At 42.5% G+C, this 20,157-nt stretch overlaps 1 protein-coding gene across 1 annotated transcript in view; it reads right to left on the minus strand.

The window, feature by feature from the left end:
- Positions 1-17,020, minus strand: part of LOC122540645 (serine/threonine-protein kinase SIK2) — a 40,659-nt gene extending 23,639 nt beyond the window's left edge. The window contains exons 1-5 of the mRNA XM_087976385.1: positions 16,829-17,020; positions 9,901-10,025; positions 7,720-7,843; positions 4,630-4,850; positions 2,514-2,666 (exon numbers count right to left, since the gene is read on the minus strand). Coding sequence (XP_087832511.1) covers positions 2,514-2,666; positions 4,630-4,850; positions 7,720-7,843; positions 9,901-10,025; positions 16,829-17,012 — 807 coding nt within the window. The 5' untranslated portion in view covers positions 17,013-17,020. The remainder of the gene's footprint in view (positions 1-2,513; positions 2,667-4,629; positions 4,851-7,719; positions 7,844-9,900; positions 10,026-16,828) is intronic.
- Between the last annotated feature and the right edge of the window lie 3,137 nt (positions 17,021-20,157).

Consider the following 20,157-nt stretch of genomic DNA (forward strand, 5'->3'; position numbering starts at 1 on the left):
GGAAATAGCTGGAATAGGAATGAAAGGGTAATTGCAACTCTACCTGAGCTGGTAGGGCACAGGCAGTTACAATGAGCCTGGAGAAAGCCAGTAGCTGAGGACTTTTACACAGCCTTGTCGATGGACACCACAGCTGCCTACCCAATGCCAGCTGGGTGCTTGTTTAATAACAGATATCATTAGAGGGCCTTCTGCACCTGCCTTAACTCAAGATACAGCAGGACACTGGTGAGATTATGCATTTTAGCTTTGAAGCTGCAAGAAAGTACACTTCCCCCAGCAGGCACCAGGATGGGGGCACATCCAATGAAGAGCTGCAAAGGGTAATCCCAGCTTCGCTGTCAGAAGTTCGACTGCAGCAATAGTTGGATCCGTGGAAACACCGAGTTCCCCTCCAAACCACACACCAACCTGACTCGGTAATATATGTTTTTTTTTAGATTACATTACAGTGTGGAAACAGGCCCTTCAGCCCAAACAGGCCCTTCGGTCTGTCTGTTCAGCATTGCTAGGTCAAAATCCTAGAGCTCCCTCACTAATAACTTATGGGTGGCCTTACACTGAACGGACTGCAGCAGTTCACCACCTTCTCAAGGTACGGTCAATTAATGTTGGTCCAGTCAGCAATGCCCAAATACTATGAGTGAATAATAACAAAATAAAACATACTCTCACTTGCAAGAGTATAGACAACTGCTCGATATACAGGTCTCCCTCATCAGGGGCATGCCACAAAGCAAGGTCAGATTCGAGGAATAAAGGGAGTTGGCAGTACAGATATAATCAGAGGTATTTGTGAATATTTGCTCACCATGGGTGGGGTTGAGAACATGCCAATGAGACTGGTCTGCCGAACGAATCTCATATGTACAAACAACACTCTCCCAAAAGCAGGAGACGTTGTTATCGCACAAAGGAAACATGCACTGCAAACTTGCTCAGCACAAACTGGAAGAAACAGCATCTTACTTTCAGCTCAAGGACCCTGCAACCTTCAGGACTCAATACAGAGTTCAATTATTTGTGATTTTTGAGAAGATATGACCCACTATCACTAGTATCCTTACATACAGAAGAAGGAGTATACCACTTCAACTGAAACAGCACACCCATCCTGGGATAACCTAAACAGAGACATGCCCGGGAATTCCTAGAGGCCTGACATTCAAACTGGAACTCCATCAATGAGCACAGATTTGGACCCCATTTACCAACCTCTGAGAAAAAGAACCAGAAACAATAACATCCACCTTAACAGACTAAGGCACATAAACAGAGAGCGGAACAGATCACCAGTGCGTCACCTGAGGCTCACTGATGTTACCACCTGGTATGGTGACGAAACATATGTAAACAAACCTTCTAACTCAGCGAGCGAATTTACGACCAGAATTCAATTATCTTTGAACCTGAACACCTTCCTCCATGTCCTTTATCCACCTCCAAACCCTGGGCCCGATCATCACATGGGTTGTTTTCAACACAGCTAACCCAATTTCACCTATTTCTAGTCTCCATTATCAGCTTTTCTTTCCGCTAACATACTAGCGTCAGTTGGTTTATCTGCCTGTCTTTCTCCTCTTTTCTTTTCACCCTCTTCCCCCCCGGCAGCACTGTCACCTTTTCCTCACTGCTGTCAGTTTGGAAGGAAAGGACTCAAACTGCTAATTCTGCTTTTTCTCCACAAATGCCACCAGATCTGCTGAGTTTCTCCAGCAGGTTCTGTTTTTCATTCAGATTTAGCATCCAAAGTTCTTTGTTTTATTTAACACGTGCAGTTGAGGATATAGAAATTTTGGTGATTGACTATTTTTCAGTCTGATTTAAGAATACTTCTGCAAGCATTCACATCTGAAATATATGAAAATTAAGGATTTTGTTCAGAAGAAACTGTGCCCACTGGCAGCAGAGATTTAACAGGGGACAAATGGCTTTCTTCAGTCACGTATCAACCAACGATTCAGAACCCAAACACATTCTGTGACTCTTTGTTGGCATTCCCAATATAGAACGTTACTCAGTATGGTTACACAGGAGATGAAGGGTGGTAGGCTTAATGTTCAGCTCAATTAGTTCTTCAATTAACATTCAGTTAATCAGCACCACAGGCATAAGGAGGAAAACAGCTTAAAACAGATCCTCGTGAATCACTGGCAAAATCCAAGTGTGAAGAGAACCATAAATAATTCAAAACATCATGGGATGTTCTGTATTTTTAGCAAAACTACACATTCCCGAAAGTGTTGTACATATAAGAAAAGACTCAATAAAATCCTTTGCTGATTAGAAAGCAGGAGGTTGTCTAAAGACTTGAGGTGTGAAGAGTTAAAAATAGACCTAAAATGTATTTTCAAATACATGCACACCCTGAACTATTAGAGCCAATCCATGAATCGATCCCAACATCTACAGCCTGCAGAGCTGGAATCTTTACACAAACGTCATTTCATCTATTACAGAGTGCACAATACATCTACAACAGGCCCAGCGACTGTCAGCCATTCAGGCAATACCTTGGCAACACTTTGTTCAGCAATGGTGCTTGGTCTTCGTTGACGAGCATCAAGTCTCTGGTCTACGGGGAAACTGCTTCTGTGGGACTTGAGCCTCTCCACCAATAGATAATAAATAGCAGCAAAGTGGTTATAACTCTTGTTCTGTAGAGACTGCACAAAATGCCAAAAGAGAAAGAAATATCAGAATAGAATTTATTTTTAAACATCACAAATTACATCACCGGTTGTCCAACAGATAAAAATAAAACTAGCAGAGTGATGGTGTGAAACTACAACTGCTGATGAATTAAAAGAGACTTCAATGAAGTGACCTTGTTTAAACCTCACTCTCTTTCCCCAAGGTGTTTTACATTTATTTGTCATTCTTCTGATCAATGCATTTCTTGTGTTCATTGATTACTAAGCTGTCAGGGCCTTTTTTTCTTCCCAAGAATTATGGGCAAGTTAGGTCATCCTTGACTCATTTCTTGTCCCATCAATCTCACTGAAGTGGTGAAGGAAGGAACAATCTTCAGGCTGAGCAATGAATCGCCCCTGACAGCATTTAACTTAATGATTTGCTTTTAAAGGGAATGAAACCACGATAATATTAATCCAGGTAATATTCCAAGAGAAACAACAAAAAAAAGTCAAAAGTGCTTTTCAGCAATTAAATGAAGATTGATAATTATTTCAAAAAGAAAAAGAACAATTTCATCAACCAGACATTTTGTTCTCCTTTATAGAATATAGGGATTTGAGAGAGAATGTGCAGTGATTAATATCGACTCTAAAATTCAGAGTTGAAACAAACAAGGCCATTACTAAATAGCTGCTCATTCAACTGATCTGACTGCAAAACAACACTGGCTTAGGGAGACTGAAGTATGGGTCAACTCAAGGTGTTTAGTGGGTCACTCTCACACAAGGACATGACTTCACTACTGCCAGGCACCTCGGGCAAGTTCAATTAAAAAATGAAAAGCAAGGAAGAGAACACAGAAGTTGGAGAGCAACTGCAAACAGAGGAATTGTCTAATTTTTGACACTTGAAACAAGACAGTGACCATAGAGAGCCACTGAGGCTAAAGCCTTGAGCTTCTATTCTTCACTGACTATAGGAGGTGTGTGAAGAAGCCTTGAAAGCCAAATACATCTTATGTTGCTACTAGTGAAAAATCTTATTTAGGCTTTAGTCACCCTGAGGTAACAGCAATAAAGAGAGCCACTGCAAACCAGTAAACAGAAAATAAAAGCATCCCCATTAGTGAGGCCATGCCTGAAATATTGTTTAGTTTTTTGGCTCCTTATTATCAACAAAATGTCTAGTTGATTAAATTGTTCCTTTTATTTGAAGTAATTATCATCTTCACTTAACCGCTGAAAAGCACACTTGACATTTTTTTTTAGTTGTTCCTCTTGGAATATTACCTGGATTAATATTATCGTGCTTTGCCCCAAAAGGGGATGCAAAGTTTCCCCAAGTCTGGTGCCTGAGGAGAGACTGTGTGTATATACCCTGGATGAACAAGAATGAACTGAAACACAATCCAAAAAATATCTTGGCTGACTTGTCAGAGGAGATGCTGAGGGAATGTTTACTCTGGGATGGAGAACCCAGTCTGTTGGATCAATCTCAAGATAAGGATAACTTCATACTGGGACGAGGAGAGTATTTTCATTCAAGTGGTTGGGAATCTTTGGAAGACTATCTTGGAGAGGTGTGCGCGTGTTCGGTGGTTGGGTATATTTGAGTTTGAGTCAGAGGCAGATAGGTTTTTTTAGGTAATAAGAGAACCAATGGATATGTAGACAGCACAGGAAGAAGCAAAAGATCGGTCATCACCTTAATGAATGTTGGAATGAGAAAAAAGGGAAAAATGGCCTACTCATGCTCCTTGTATTTAATGCTATAATACTTTCAGTGGAGCTCTTGGAGGGTCTATCGGGGTGGGCGTCGCACGTCAGGATCACTTCACGAACTGACTGTGCATTGCCATCCAATGTAAATTGCACACAGACATCTACAACCACCTGCTGAATGCAAAATACTAAAAAACCTTCTTTCAGTCATGGAGAACTCAAATTGAAGAAAGCATCACACTCATCTTGATCCAAATATTGCATTCTTTACCTCAATGGTTTTCTGCTGGTCAATCCCCAGGCTATGCATCAGTCGTAGAACTTGCTCATTGTATTCTCCCATGGTTGATTCAGTCTCAGTTGCTTGAGGATATACAATTGGTCGCTGTACTGGCACCTCAGTCAGCATCCACTTGTGCTCCTTTATCTGGGCAATTGTGAGTCTTTTAGAAGGGTCTAAGACCAGCATACGTCGAATAAGGTGTTCACAGTCTGGCAGGCAAGAAAGTCTCGATGAGTTGAGAACACTGGTTCACACACTGATCAAGATTCCTACAAATAGACATTTGTCCAATAGCTTTGATAAAGTAATGGAGAAATATTAATTCTTTCTCAGCGGTGCCCTGGTTAAAGATGCTGTAATTTACATTAAGGAGATCAGAGATGATCCCAGTCTGATTGTTGGTGCTGCGCTTAGATAGTCACTATTGGTCTCAGTTTTTCTGGGCTGCAACAGCAGTAACATCTACCAAGTTGTCCTCCTCCCAATTTCATAGGCGATTGGGCAACAATCCTTTTTTTTTTGAATCTCTGGCCACTCCAGCATCAGTTGCCCATTCCTAATTCCACAACTGAGCGGCAACCCAGGGCACTTCAGAGGGCAGTTAAGAATCTGCCACTCTGCTTCTGTTCTTGATTCACACACTGGTCACCTCGGGTTAGGATGGAAAATTTCCTTCCCTGTCGGACAGCTGTCATGGTGGGATCTGAACCAGTCCCACGACTGTAAACCTGGGTCTCTGGATTTCTGGTCCAGTGACGTTATGACCACAACACTGTCTCTCTCTTATAAGCAACCCCTAGTCAAATAATGCATCACACTTACTGGATAAGCACACAAACGAATGGCTGCTTGGAGAAGGGATGCATGGACCATTAAATTATAATCATTAAAAATCAAGGGAAGTTGGGGGAAAAACTGGGAGATAAACCTGGGAGACATTATGGACAATGGGCACCCAGAAAATAAATAATTTAATCTTTCTCTTGACTGCTCTGTTCATCGACTCTTGGAAAGCTCTGGCAGATTTCACACTTCAGTCTCACCACATCTTGCACCAATACTACAAACATAACAGCAAAATCCTAATCAAGCCATTTCTCCGGGGTAAGGGAGTTCAAAACTAGAAGGCATAGGTTTAAGGAGAAAGGGGAAAGATTTAAAAGGGACCTGATGGGCAACTTTTTCACATAGAGAGTGGTGTGTGTGTGTAGCGCACTGCCAGAGGAAGTTGTGGAGGCTGGTACAATTGCAACATTTAAAAGGCACCTGGATGGGTATATGAATAGGAAGGGTTTAGGGGGCTATGGGCCAAATGCGGCTAGATTAATTTAGGATATCTGGTCAACATGGAAGAGTTGGATAAAAACGCCTGTTCCCATGTTGTACATCTAAGTGAATATTACATTAAATCAAGTAAATTTATTTTTAAAATTACATTATCCGGTGTGAACTACATACCCAGTCATGTGCATTGTGTCACTAATGGCATGGAAAGCATTTTATGTAAAATTGTCGATTTTAGTTAAACAAATTTTAAGAAAGAAGTTACTCATGGACTTGGGTCAATGCAATTCACCCATATCTTGCCCAGATTCAGATTTCATTATTTCTGATGCAGTCAGAATAGAATAGTCACAAGTTATCTTCTGTCCAAATCTATGAACCTGTTCTAGGTGGGAAATTAACCAAATATTTGGCCAATATAATACTCAACTCCTCACAATATTGATACAAAATTTGAGTTTAGGTTTGTAATGTAAATTGTGATGCATGAATTAAAGCAACAGCAGTATTGTAGGTGGACAATGCACCTTTAAAAGTCGCCATTAGTTTATTTAAATGGACTTTAGTTAACTTTAAGGACAAAGATCATGAGCGCTCACAGAGTTGCAATTAATCTCTCCAGGTAATAATGGTGAAAACTGGTAAAACCACCCACTGGTTCTGGCTCTCGGGTTTCCCAATACTGCAGCATTTCCAGGCCAGGGTCGAACTCACAAGGTCCCATTTAAAAATCAGCTGGTCAGCAAGTTATCTGATCAACTTTATCATAACCTTTAAGTTTTTGCTCTGATTTATTAAATTTCCCAAAGCGAAGGCTGAGTGAGGATTCCATCTCTTACTTATCTTCTGCATGGAGTTCTGTCAGGGCACAACTAAAGGGGCTAACAGTTTTTCCCCTGCAAAACTCATTTTGGGATGGGAATAAATTAATCTGGGATTCCTGTTCTTGCTGACAGTTCAGCCTGTATTGACATTGTTTGGTTACAGCTCAAAGATCCATCACCACTCATTACCCAGATTTACACAAGGGTTGGACAATGGAAGAGTCCATATTATTGCTGGTGTCCACAATGGAGTAGTGTGCTTGTGTTTCTGTGATGATCCTGGCCTATCAGATTTTCATTGTCCATGCTCAGTTGTCCCTGTTCTGCCTAAACAATGGTTAACTGCACTATTACTACTGGTTCCTTCATCCAAGAGAAAATAGAGTAATACTGCACAGAGGGAAGCTTTGCTAAAAGAATTTAGTCAAGGATAGCACAAGGACAGTATTTTAGGTCTTTATAGCTGCTGAACATCCTATATGAGTGGAATGTGACAGGGTTGGTTGTGCAGTGTATAGCAATTCTGCCCCTTGGTTTTGAGACTAACTCCAGGATTTGATGGCCATAGAAAGTATATTTGTAGTGTGACCAAACAGGTTGATTTTCAACCTGCAAACTCTTTCACTAAAGCTCTTGTAAGTGGAGATTCTCTTCTTGTCAGTCAGACATGATGTGCATTATTGCCCCTGACAGTCTCTGGCAACAGGTGACCAAACATCCAGGAATCAACTAGCTGTGGAAACATACATAAACACACATTTTGTCAGCTTCGTGAATCACTAAATGTGGGAGGAGAAAGTAAGGTAATCCAAATTGTTGAAAGTTTGTTAAAAGTCTAGATAAAGAGCAGAAGCTCTATTTTTCATCTCACTCACACACACGACCAGATAATGAGTCTGAAGTAAAACTTATTCCCGCCACACAGACTAAAGCTTAACAAAATCAAATCAAATGCTTTGGCTGTTCTCACCTTCTGACATGAAGTACGGAATTCTAAACCTGCCTTCCAGAACTCTCTGCCTCAGGATGGGAAGCGTTGGACCATCAAACGGTAAAGCTCCACAAACCAACACATAGAGAACCACACCGAGACTCTGCACAGACACAAAAATGAGAAACCTCATGGAATCCTTTCCAAAAAAAAACACATTGCTGCTCACTGCTTGGAAAGGATTTTACTTAACACAGCACTTTGTGGGCACAAAGCATAATGTTGGCCCTAATTCAACCGGAAGCTACAGGCTGGTCAGTGCCAGAATGCAGAGAACATCACGTTTCCACAGTGGGGGGGAAATCACCCTGTTGTGGTAGATTTGAAGACACATGGTGGTGACAGAATAGAAGAGGAGCTTTATTCCATACCCAACAGTGCTATTCATGGACAGGAAGCACTGGCTGAAATGAGGCACTCACTCACCTGCACTAACTTCACTTAATTTGATAATCACAAAAACAAAACAAAAATGTAAAGGTGTTGATAATAATGCCTGGGGCTTTCAAAACAAAGTTGTGACATCTGCCCTTTTGCTGTATAAATTTGCTCCTGACAGTTTTGAACTTTCTAATCCCTTTCAAAGCCACATAATGACAAAGACAATGAACTATATATATATAAAATACGCGTATGCTCCAGTGACACTGCCAGGCAGAATGACTGGTCCAACTGCTTACATCCTGCTTTATGCAATGGTGCAACAGCAGTAAACAGAAACTGAGGTCATAACTTCAGGATAATTCAAGGTCTGATACTTGCTATTTTAATAAGGTGATGGTTGGAAAAAATATGGGAAATGCAAAGTGTAGACAAGAGAAAACCTTATTTAGCATTTACTAGCTAGGAGTTTTGCTCCAAATAATCTGAAGTATCTATTTCGACCAATAGAAAGACAAGCTAAGACCCAGGCCCATAGCCAGCCTGCTGTTGGGATTATCCTCTTCTGTTTGCTGACCTGACTTAGAGGGAGTTCAGGAATCTCAAGCCACTTTCACCTATAAACTCAAATTGGCATGAACTAGCAGCCCACCCCAGTCAAGCACTGGGAATGGGCTAACGTCACTTAAAATCATGGCTCGAGTTCACTTTCCTGCACTATCCCCATATTCCTTCATTCCTTTAGTCGCCAATGCAAGAACATAACTGTAACATCACGACTGAGTAGGATGCTGAGGTACAGTGGAGTTTTACCCTGTGACGAACTGCACTGCTCTCACCAGGACCAAGGAACAGCCACAGCCCATTTGGTCCTTTGAGTCTTCTCCGTCATTTCAACGTTCATGGCTGATCTGGCCATGATCTTTTCCAGTCCTCCAACCCCTTCCTGAAATGGGAACCTCAGACATTGAAACCTTAATGCTATCACCACACTCTGAAGTGGGGAGTTTCCATTCTCCGATGCAGGTTATCCTCAGCAGATCCTCTCTGAATCTCATGAAAAGGTCATCAAATGTGAAAGACAGACCAATAGCATCCACACATAAGCATTCTGTCAGAACCCTCTAGGATTCCGTCGCACCAGCAGAGTTATGCACTCAAAGGGTGGAATACTGAAAATCACTGGTACATTTCCAACAGATCCCCAACCACGATTGGCTAATATTTCCAAGGAGGCAGTGAGGTCATCATGAACTTTAAAGCAAGCAAACAAATGTTGACCTCCTTATACATATTACCAGGTTTACAAATACATATTTCACAAATTTAATAACACTTATTGGACCAATGATGACTAGGACTAAACAAAGTTCAGAGTTGTTTTTTCTCCTAAGAACTGGCCAACCTACATTATACAAATCTGCAAAAATCCCATTTGGCTGAGGCAAGAGATTTAATAGCAGCATGAAAGTAAATGTAAAAAACTAGGAGATCCCATGTCTATTTACTGTTTGTGATGAGGTAGTTGGTCTCTATCAGAACTAGAGCATCATTACAGTTACGCTCAGTTGCATGGCAATGGGGAGCTGTGGAGAGAAATGTTAAGGGGTCTTTGGAGATTTAGTGAGAGCTTCCACTCTTCACAGCTGTGAGGCCCCGTGAGACACCATCATAAGAGAATCATTGAAAACAAAAGGGTTAACTGTTTCAGAAGGAGAAGGGCATTCAAACTTGTCAAAATCTTTAAGACTATCATTACGGTTTAAGTGAAGTTGTTACCCAAATGTCCAGTTGTGGTCCCTCATACTGCTGTCCTTCAAAAACCTCTGGAGCTGCATATGGTGGGCTGCCGCACCAAGTGGCCAAGGGTTCTCCGGGTTTGTAGAAATTACCAAACCCAAAATCTGTTCAAATGGAAACACAACCGGAAATGAAGCAGCCTTTACATCATTCCAGAAATCAGTACCTTGTGAGAGTCATGCACTTTGTCACAAATTCTACTTCCGGTTGTCGTGGTTTTGGTTCACACTTGCCTATGAACATTTACCATTATAGACTACTGCGTCAACACTCTGGCTTGGTTAGTCAATGATCACAAATACAGTTGCAAGTTTTTGACTGTGACCGTCTCTGTGGACCAAGTTTCTAGAAGTCTTAGACTGACTTGGACATCACAACAATAAATACATAATGAGCAAAATAGAATTGGAAGGCAGGTTGGCTACTACAATATTATTAGTTTTGTTTTGTCACTGTGGGTAATCATTCCCCTGGACCAGGAGCACCATCATCCAATAAAACCAAATGAATCCAGCAGCCAATAGATCAATTTCCTGCCCGCTCCCACGTTCTACTGATTGGCATCAATAGGTCGAGATATCGCCACAGAGCATCTGAAATCCAAAAGCAAATATGTCTCTTAAACTGCAGTAGAAACTTTCTACATCACCAACATTAAAAAACCTTACCACGTGAACTATTTGCGCAAACTGGCAGGTCTGTGGCACAATCCCAAACTAGATAACCTATCAGTACATGTAGTGTCTTGTTGCAGTGGTAAAAGGCTGGAATTGAGAAAACCTGGAAGACCATGTGCTATATGTGATGATACAGCAACTGGTGTGTTCTTTGTCCAAGATAAAGCATTGTATTTGCTGGTCATGCTGCATGCAGGCTGTGGTACACTAAGCTGGCGAGACCAAATGCAGATTGGGCAACTATTTTGTGGAACACTCCAAACAGGACCCAAGTACTGCTGCAAGTTTCTGATCACCTGCCATTTCAATCTTCACCTTGCTGACCTCTCTGTCCTCCATCTACTGTTCAAATGAAGCTAAACACAAGCTTGTGGAACATGACAGTCTTTTAATTAGTCACTTTGCAGCCTTCTAGAGTCAGCCTTGATTAAAATAAATTCAGTCCCTAATCTCTGCCCCCATTCTATTTTCTCTCATTTGCATTCTTCAATCCTCCTAAAGCTTTTTCCTCCTGTTTTTGCTTTGGGACAGCAGCTATTCATCATTTTGCCATTCACACCTCTTCTAGACACTTCCTTGGACTTTAATCCCTACCATTACTGCTCCCTGCCGTCCTACATCACCAGCTCATGCCCTTCAGTGTCCCCAGTACAATTACAGACCTTCCCTTTTGTTCAGTGTTTGGTCTCCCCCATCTCATCTGCTCCGAACCCATCATATCTCTTTACTTTCCCAATTCTGATAAAAGATCATCAAAACGAAACATTAACTCTGTTTTTCTCTCCACAGATGCTTTCAGACCTGCAGAGTATTCCCATGTTTGTTGTATATACTTAGATAAGCTGGGAATGGATTTCCAAAAAGAAAATATTTTGAATGTTTTCTATCAAGGGAATGTAGCCTCAAGCAAATATTTTCCCCACACAAGAAGCTGGGTCAGTGATGCAATCTCACTATCACAACAGCCTGATTGTTATGTACCACTAAGCCCCTCATGTTTAAATCACTCAAATAGAGGTATAGAAACATACAGCATAGAAACAGGCCCTTCAGCCCATGTCTACAAACAACAAACTACACTAATCCTATTTACATGCACGTGTTCCATACACCTACCACCATCTGGGTGAAAAACAGTTCTCCCCTTTACTTGTGCCCTCTGGTGTTAGACACAGAGTCCTTCAAGATCCTAAGCAACTCTTCCCCTCAGCCCAGATGACATTTTCAGAGTGGACAGTGCTCGGCATTATCCCATGCAGACCCTTCCACCGTTGCACAACAGCATAAACCCAAAGGATTGTGTATAAGTTCCCAAAAGTGCACCTAATGCTCTGATCAGTAAATAACCGGACTTCAACTGTGAACTGGAGTGGATCCATGATGTTTACACTAATCACACAAACGCTCAGAGCCCAGTAGCCAAGATTTGAGAAGAATATCTATGAGGCACTGCAGGACCCACTCAGACCTGAGTGTCAGAATGTCATGTATTCCTGTTCCACTTTAAATCTAGTCTGGGGGCCATTCTCAAATGCAGTTTGGAGAGAGAGTGCTGCATTGTGGAGGTGTCACCTTTGAGACAGGATTTTAAAATGAAGACCCCAGCTGCTTTTGTCTGCTCGAGGGGGACAGACTTGGTTAACCAATCCTCCCCTCACCCTACCTGCATTTGAGCCTTTTGAAAGCAACTACACATCACAATAGAAAAAATCTAAAATTACACCATTTCAGCTTTTCACACTTGTACTGTTAAAAATTGCATTTTGCTTTTTTGACAGGAGAAAAATTACAAAGCAATGCAGACGGTTTAGATCAGGGCAACAAAGGACATCACCTCAATAATCATGCTTCTGACGTGCTTTAACTGTTTAGAGGAACAACTTGACATTAAAGAGCGCACCACAAAGCAAAGATCTCACCAACTTACCTTGGGCTTCATCACCAAAGGCACTGGGCCACGCTGAGACAACCTCAGGCCGCCAAAAACTAATCAGGATGATATAAAGCATGTCTATTTTACTACTCACCACTCCATTGCCAAAGTAATTAGTGAAAAAGAACATTCAGTTGCTAGGAATAGGGCCTTTGTACCTCCTGTGCTGCCTGAACTACTGTTGGCATGCTGAAGGCCACTTGTTATGACAAAGTTGGATGGCATGGCTGAGTAAAGAAAGAAACTGAAGGTGCAATCTGACCTGTTGACCCTGTACCCATAAGCATCCTGCAGCAGGGCTCACCGCTTAGTGAGAAGCATCTTTCCAACTGGCACCAGGCCTTGTGCATGTCCCAGTAAACACAGTGACTTTTCCTTTTAAAGTATAAACCAGACTAACCCTTCACATAAAAGAATGAAGCAAAATTCCCTTCCTTTTCTGGCTAACTATCCCACTCACATCTGTGTGGATAACCTTAAACAAATATGTGGTGCCACAATATTTGGTTACTTGACTAATCTTTGACTTATCAACGAAACATAATTTCACACAGCGTTAAGTAATTTCAATCCAGTTCTTTGTTTAAAAAAAAACAAAAATCATTCACCAAAATATACAAGCTGGAGTCCAAAAGGCTTTCCTCTGAACTCCTTTGCAGTGGAAACCCGTGGAAACAATACTCCTCCCTCCCCTTCCATGTTCCCACTCAGCCACAATCCCCTCATCCTCATTTCAACCCCTCCCCCCACATCAGCTCTGCAATCAAGTGAGGCAAATTCATTCCACTAATCTGCTGAGAGAGAGAGAGAGAGAGAGAGAGAGAGAGAGAGAGAGAGAGAGAGAGAGAAAAAAAAAATAGATAGGAGCTCATGGTTGTGAACTAATTGTCTGAGCTGACCCATTTCATGAGCAGCATACTGATCAGCAGTGTTTGACGTCAATTCTCCGTTGTTGTCCACCGGCTAGGAAAAGCTATCAGAGAGGCTGCTTCAGAATAAAAGCCACAGCAGACGTTCAACTGCATTCCTGTCAGAAGACACAGTGGGCTTCCTCTGCTCACTCCTCACCTCATTCCACCCCCCCTCAGCAAATTCCACTTCTTGTCTTCACCAGCTTGCCCCCTAGGTTTATGAGAGAGTCAAAGGTGAGCACCATTTCTGGAAGATTCTGCCTCCACTTCCTAAAGCAAAAATGACTAGGTTTGTCAAGGGACTCCTAGATGTGAAGTGGAGGAATGGTGTTTGCCAAAAAGAATCCTTTTCATCTTCCCATCAGTTGTTAATCTATCGAGGAGAAGTTGCCCAAAAATCCCTCCCCAAGCACTCAATAAAAGGGATTCATAAAGCAATGGGAAAGAGATAAATCCGGATTTCTCTCTCAGCACTTAACACCTGAACTGCTGTGCAAGACTGGAGTTTTAAAGCTACGTTTTGGTTGGTACTACATTAGTGAAGGTAGCAACAGACTTTAACAATTTCTAACACAAAGGAATTTCTATTTCTGTACAAATGGATTATATTTATCCCAGGTTCCAGAGAGACTGAATGACTGAGGGAGATAGAGAGGTTAGTTAATGGGACTGGCATTGATTCAAGTTTAATAAGCTAACGGACTATTGTATTATCACTTAAATTTACAGGGCTTTTGGATTTCATTTACAATGCACTTCAGACAGTAACGATCTGTTTAAACAATTATTTCTCCCTTGCCTATTCTGGAATCCTGGCCTGTGTCATTAATGCAAGAGAGGGATTTTCAAGTCAAAAACGGAGTGAATCTTCTGTCAGACTTTGTCACTTGTGGCTGCTTCAGTAAACTTAAAATGCCTCATTGTCAATTCCAGCAGCTGTTCAGAGTGGAACTGAATTTTTAATGTGAAGGTGCATCACCCAGATCACAAAAGTCTTGGGATCAATACCTGAAACGACTAACCTCAGCATGCACAGCAGGTTGGCAACTGTATCAAAACCATTCAGTGCCCCTGGACAAGAACCAGGTGAAAAATAGTCAAGTTCAATTTCCTGCCCCCAGTTTCTCTCCAGTGACCTTGCTGGGGAGTGCGTCAAGACTGGCCTTACAGTCAAACAACTTGATTGTTTGCCCCGCATGTTTTCAGACAGCTACTTTGAGAGACAGGAGCATTTTGGGCTCCTGTATTCACATGTCAGCTAGGGTTAACATTCTCGGAGCGGACAGGGGGAGGAAGATGCAGAAAGGTGGATTTATTTTTGTAAAATGTCTCACCGTCTTGCTCATTGCCTTCAAACCCACACATGATAATCCACCCCTCCCACCCCACACATCCCCTCCCAGCTCTGCCTTCCCTCTTTGTAAAGCAGCCCAAATTAAGCAGAGTTCGCAAACAGAGAGCCATCTCCCTGAGATTTAAACAATTCCAGATCACTCCTCCTGCTTTTTAACATTTGGCCCCAGCGTTCAAATCAAAAGGAAATAATCCAGTGCTCCACAGTCCTTGGAGGTGGAAAGTAGCCCATTTTACACAGTAACCAGAGGTGCTTTGAAGTGGTGAATGAAAGCACAGTTCATCCCAATGACCTTTCTTTGCATAAAAGGTCTCAAACAATCTTGTTGGAAACAGCCTTTTAAACTGTGAAAGCTTTCAAGTCCAGAGGGAAATTCACATGTCTCTTGTCAGAGAGATGGGGGTAAACAGAAAGAGACAAAAAACTGGAGGCTCCTCCTGGATGGCTAGATATTGGATCACCAAAACCTTACGGCACAGAATGAGACCAATTGGTGCATCATGCCTGTACTATATCTGATTGAACAGGGCAAGGCCCTGTTCTTAGCCCTATAAACTAACCCTTTCAAATATGTGCCAAATTGCACACTAAACAAGATTAAACCTGGTTCCCTAATATTTGGCGTAAATACATTTCACATTACCACAAGCCACTGTAAACTAAACCTTCTTAAATCTGCATCCTCCCATTTCTGACTCTCCTCACACTGTTTCTTCTCTTCTATTCTACCAAAACCTTCATCATGGCAAACACTCAATTCTCTCACCTCTTAATATTCTCTGCTCTAAAAGAGAACAATCCCTGACAAGGGAAGCAAATGATTTTCTTGAACTTTTGTTAAATTTTGTGGACAAAGTCATAGTGCTTCAGTTGGTAAGCGCACTGCTGGGTGCAGCGGTGTACTGAACTGCTCTGTAAAGAACTGCGTTTGATCCCTCAGATATTTGTTCCGATTCTGGCCTCTTCAACATCCCCAGTGTTAACTGCTCCATCATTAGTGGCTAAGCCTTGATTTGCTTTAACTCCCAGGTTTGGAATATCCTCCCTACCTCTCTGCTGCACTTTCTTCCAAGATACTCCTTAAAGCCTACCTCACAGTCCTACAGCACAGTGAAAGGCCCTTCAGTCTATTGGTGCAAGCTTACAGACATCTCCTTGTGTAGCGCGGTCTCAAACTTTGTTCTGCACCATTTCTAAGAAGCACCTTGGGATGTCTCATTACAACAGAAGAGAAGTCTTTGTTTTAATTGAATTCAATTGGACTACCAGCTGGAAGTATCCTCCGTTTCCTTCCATGCAGGACAGAAATCAGACCAAACTCCCATATACTATCGCTAACTGCTAGGCAAGGACAGGATCACTGTGTGAACACCTTGTGAATCCGAAAGGCCTTGATTTGTTTAGGACCTGAACGTGAGAAATAGCTACTCTTTTGGAGAACAACTGGTACCATTTGAACCAGAGGTATCAGGAGCAGACACTGGGAGAAGGAAGGGTTAATATGGGGCTGGTGTCAGGCAGAGACAGAAGAAGAAGAGAGAATGAAAGAAGAGGCAGAACGGGGAATTGCAACATTCTATGTCACAAACCTGGCAGACTGCAAACAGATAGGTGCTTTTGTCATTTCTATGCGAGACTGTTCTTGTTAACCTGTTTGTTCCCTCTGTGGAAACAGGGCCTAACACATTGTGTGATGCAGTACAATAAAGCAGCTTCAGGTGTCTGCTGTGTGAATTTGGGGAGGGGCCAACTGAAGGAGCTGTCTATACACTGTTGGGAGGGGAGAGGGAGGGGGTGGAAGAGGAGGCAGGGTAAAGAGGAGACTGCTGGGCTGCAAAGAAAGTGGTCCCCTTGTCTGTATCAAAGAGAAGGGCAGTCCATAAAGGAGAAGGAATGGAACAAGGCAGATTGGCTTTTAGTCAACTCTTTGGCAAAAAGCCAGTAGACAGAATGTTCTCAACCTCCTGTTAGGTTTTGCAGGTAAGTGTTAATATCTACCAAGTTCTTCAGATCTCACACTCTCAATACGCACCCGCTATTTTAATATTCATATTGCTGTCTAACAGAAGGTTCTCCGCTTTCAGATCCCGATGGACGATTTTGCGGTTGTGGCAATATTCCACTGCCGACAAGATCTGCCAGAACTTTCGCCTGGCCTCCAGCTCACTCAGCCGGCCGTGGTTTGCCAGATAATCTGAAATTTGAAGAGAGAACATTGTTACTAGATTGCCATAAAAACAGCAGGAAACTCTAGCAGTGCATCACAGATCAATGGAGGTCCCTGGGTCACTCACACTCTGCGACTCAGAACATGCAATAAAAGGAACAGTGAGCCAAAGGAAAATCGATCTTTGACTAGATTCATGCAAGTTGCTGCAGAAGTCCCATCTTTATACAGGTGGTCACAACCCGCAAAACAGATTTATTTTATTAATTAAGACATCTGGGCGAAGGGCCAAGGCCCATCGTGCAGGGACAGCTGAAATGACTGCAGAGAGCAGAAGCTAAATGAAGCATAGATGAGTGCAAGCTGGAGCTCTGATTGCCAGCACGCAGTCTGCAGGCTATGTCTCCAATACCTGAAGGCAAAACACAGGTTATGTGGCGAGACACAGTGAGAGGGGGGAAATTGGGGAGGGGAGAGAGACAGAGAGAGACAGAGAGAGACAGAGAGAGACAGAGAGAGACAGAGAGAGACAGAGAGAGACAGAGAGAGACAGAGAGAGACAGAGAGAGACAGAGAGAGACAGAGAGAGACAGAGAGAGACAGAGAGAGACAGAGAGAGACAGAATTTTGACGGTATTAGGCAAGAACTTTCAAAAGCTGATTGGGGGCAGACGTTCGCAGGTAAAGGGACGGCTGGAAAATGGGAAGCCTTCAGAAATGAGATAATGAGAATCCAGAGAAAGTATATTCCTGTTAGGGTGAAAGGGAAGGCTGGTAGGTATACGGAATGCTGGATGACTAAAGAAATTGAGGGTTTGGTTAAGAAAAAGAAGGAAGCATATGTAAGGTATAGACAGGATAGATCGAGTGAATCCTCAGAAGAGCATAAAGGCAGTAGGAGTATACTTAAGAGGGAAATCAGGAGGGCAAAAAGAAGACATGATATAGCTTTGGCAAATAGAATTAAGGAGAATCCAAAAAGGGTTTTTACAAATACATTAAGGACCAAATGGTAACTAGGGAGAGATTAAGGCCCCTCAAAGATCAGCAATCCGAACTTTGTGTGGAGCCACAGAAAATGGGAGAGATACTAAACGAGTATTTTGCATCAGTATTTACTGTGGAAAAGGACATGGAAGATATAGAAAGTAGCGAAATAGATGGTGACATCATGTACAATGTCCATATTACAGAGGAGGAAATGCTGGATGTCTTGAAATGCAAAGAAGTGGATAAATCTCCAGGACCTGATCAGGTGTACCCTAGAACTCTGTGGGAAGCTAGGGAAGTGATTGCTGGGCCTCTTGCTGAGATATTTGTATCACTAATGATCACAGGTGAGGTGCTGGAAGACTGGAGGTTGGCTAACGTGGTGCCACTGTTTAAGAAGGGTGGTAAGGACAAGCCAGGGAACTATAGACCAGTGAGCCTGACGTCGGTGGTGGGCAAGTTGTTGGAAGGAATCCTGAGGGACAGGATGTACATGTATTTGGAAAGGCAAGGACTGATTAGGAAAAGTCAACACGGCTTTGTGCTTGGGAAATCATGTCTCACAAACTTGATTTAGTTTTTTGAGGAAGTAACAAAGAGGATTGATGAGGGCAGAGTGGTAGATATGATCTACATGGACTTCAGTAAGGCATTTGACAAGATTCTCCATGGGAGACTGATTAACAAGGTTAGATCTCATGGAATACAGGGAGAACTAGCCATTTGAATGGAGAATTGATTCAAAGATAGAAGACAGAGGGTGGTGGTGGAGAGTTGTTTTTCAGACTGGAGACCTGTGACCAGTGGAGCGCCACAAGGATCGGCGCTGGGCCCTCTACTTTTTGTCATTTACATAAATGATTTGGATGGGAGCATAAAAAGGTAGAGTTAGTAAGTTTGCAGATGACACCAAAATTGGAGGTGTAGTGGACAGCAAAGAAGGTTACCTCAGATTACAACAGGTTCTCGATCAGATGAGCCAATGGACTGAGAAGTGGCAGATGGAGTTTAATTCAGGTAAATGAGAGGTGCTGCATTTTGGGAAAGCAAATCTTAGCAGGACCTATACACTTAATGGCAAGGTCCGAGGGAATGTTGCTGAACAAAGAGACCTTGGAGTGCAGGTTCATAGCTCCTTGAAAGTACAGTTGCAGGTAGATAGGATAGTGAAGACGGTGTTGGGTTTGCTTTCCTTTATTGGTCAGAGTATTGAGTACAGGAGCAGGGAGGTCATGTTGCAGCTGTACAGAACATCGCTTTGGCCACTGTTGAAATATTGCGTGTAATTCTGGTCTCCTTCCTATTGGAAAGATGTTGTGAAACTTGAAAGGGTTCAGAAAAGATTTACAAGGATGTTGCCAGAGTTGGAGGATTTGAGCTATAGGGAGAGGCTGAACAGGCTGGGGCTGTTTTCCCTGGAGTGTGGGAGGTTGAGGGGTGACCTTATAGAGGTATACAAAATTATGAGGGGCATGGAGAGGTTAAATAGACACACAGTCTTTTCCCTGGGGTCGGGGAGTCCAGAACTAGGGGGCATAGGTTTCGGGTGAGAGGGGAAAGATATAAAAGAGACCCAAGAGGCAACTTTTTCCACAGAGGGTGGTATGTGTATGGAATGAGCTGCCAGAGGAAGTGGTGGAGGCTGGTACAATTGCAATATTTAAGAGGCATTTGGAATTGGTATATGAATAGAAAGGGTTTGGAGGGATATGGGCTGGGCGCTGGCAGGTGGGACGAGATTGGGTTGGAATTTCTGGTCGGACGAAGGGTCTGTTTCTGTGCTGTCCATCTCTATAGCTCTATAATTAAAGAGAGAGAAAGGGGGAGAAACAAAGGAGGGGGGGGGGGGGAAGAGAAGACGTCAAAGTCCTCTTCTGGTAAACTTTTAATAGATCTCAAAACTGTCAACAAAAATCATACACCTAGACAGAGTTCTGTTCTTGTCAACTCATACGATAATCGGTACTTGCCAAAAGAAAAATCTCAGAGACAAATGACTTATTACTAAACATTTATCACTTGCACACCTACTCTAGCAGTACCTTATAGATTCCAAGTGAACAACTCACGCTCAAAGAAAAAAAACACTCAACAGGTCAACTCGTGCAAGTTTTGGTCTTGCTAACAGCATATTTTGAGACAAGCTTTACATGTTGCACCAAGGCGAAACCACGAGTGTAAATGCAAGGTGAGGAGTCAACCTG

The sequence above is a fragment of the Chiloscyllium plagiosum genome, unplaced genomic scaffold (assembly GCF_037043375.1).
Source record: "Chiloscyllium plagiosum isolate Xiang-an unplaced genomic scaffold, Cpla_swu_hap1 HiC_scaffold_29, whole genome shotgun sequence".
NCBI classification, from domain to species: Eukaryota; Metazoa; Chordata; class Chondrichthyes; order Orectolobiformes; family Hemiscylliidae; genus Chiloscyllium; species Chiloscyllium plagiosum.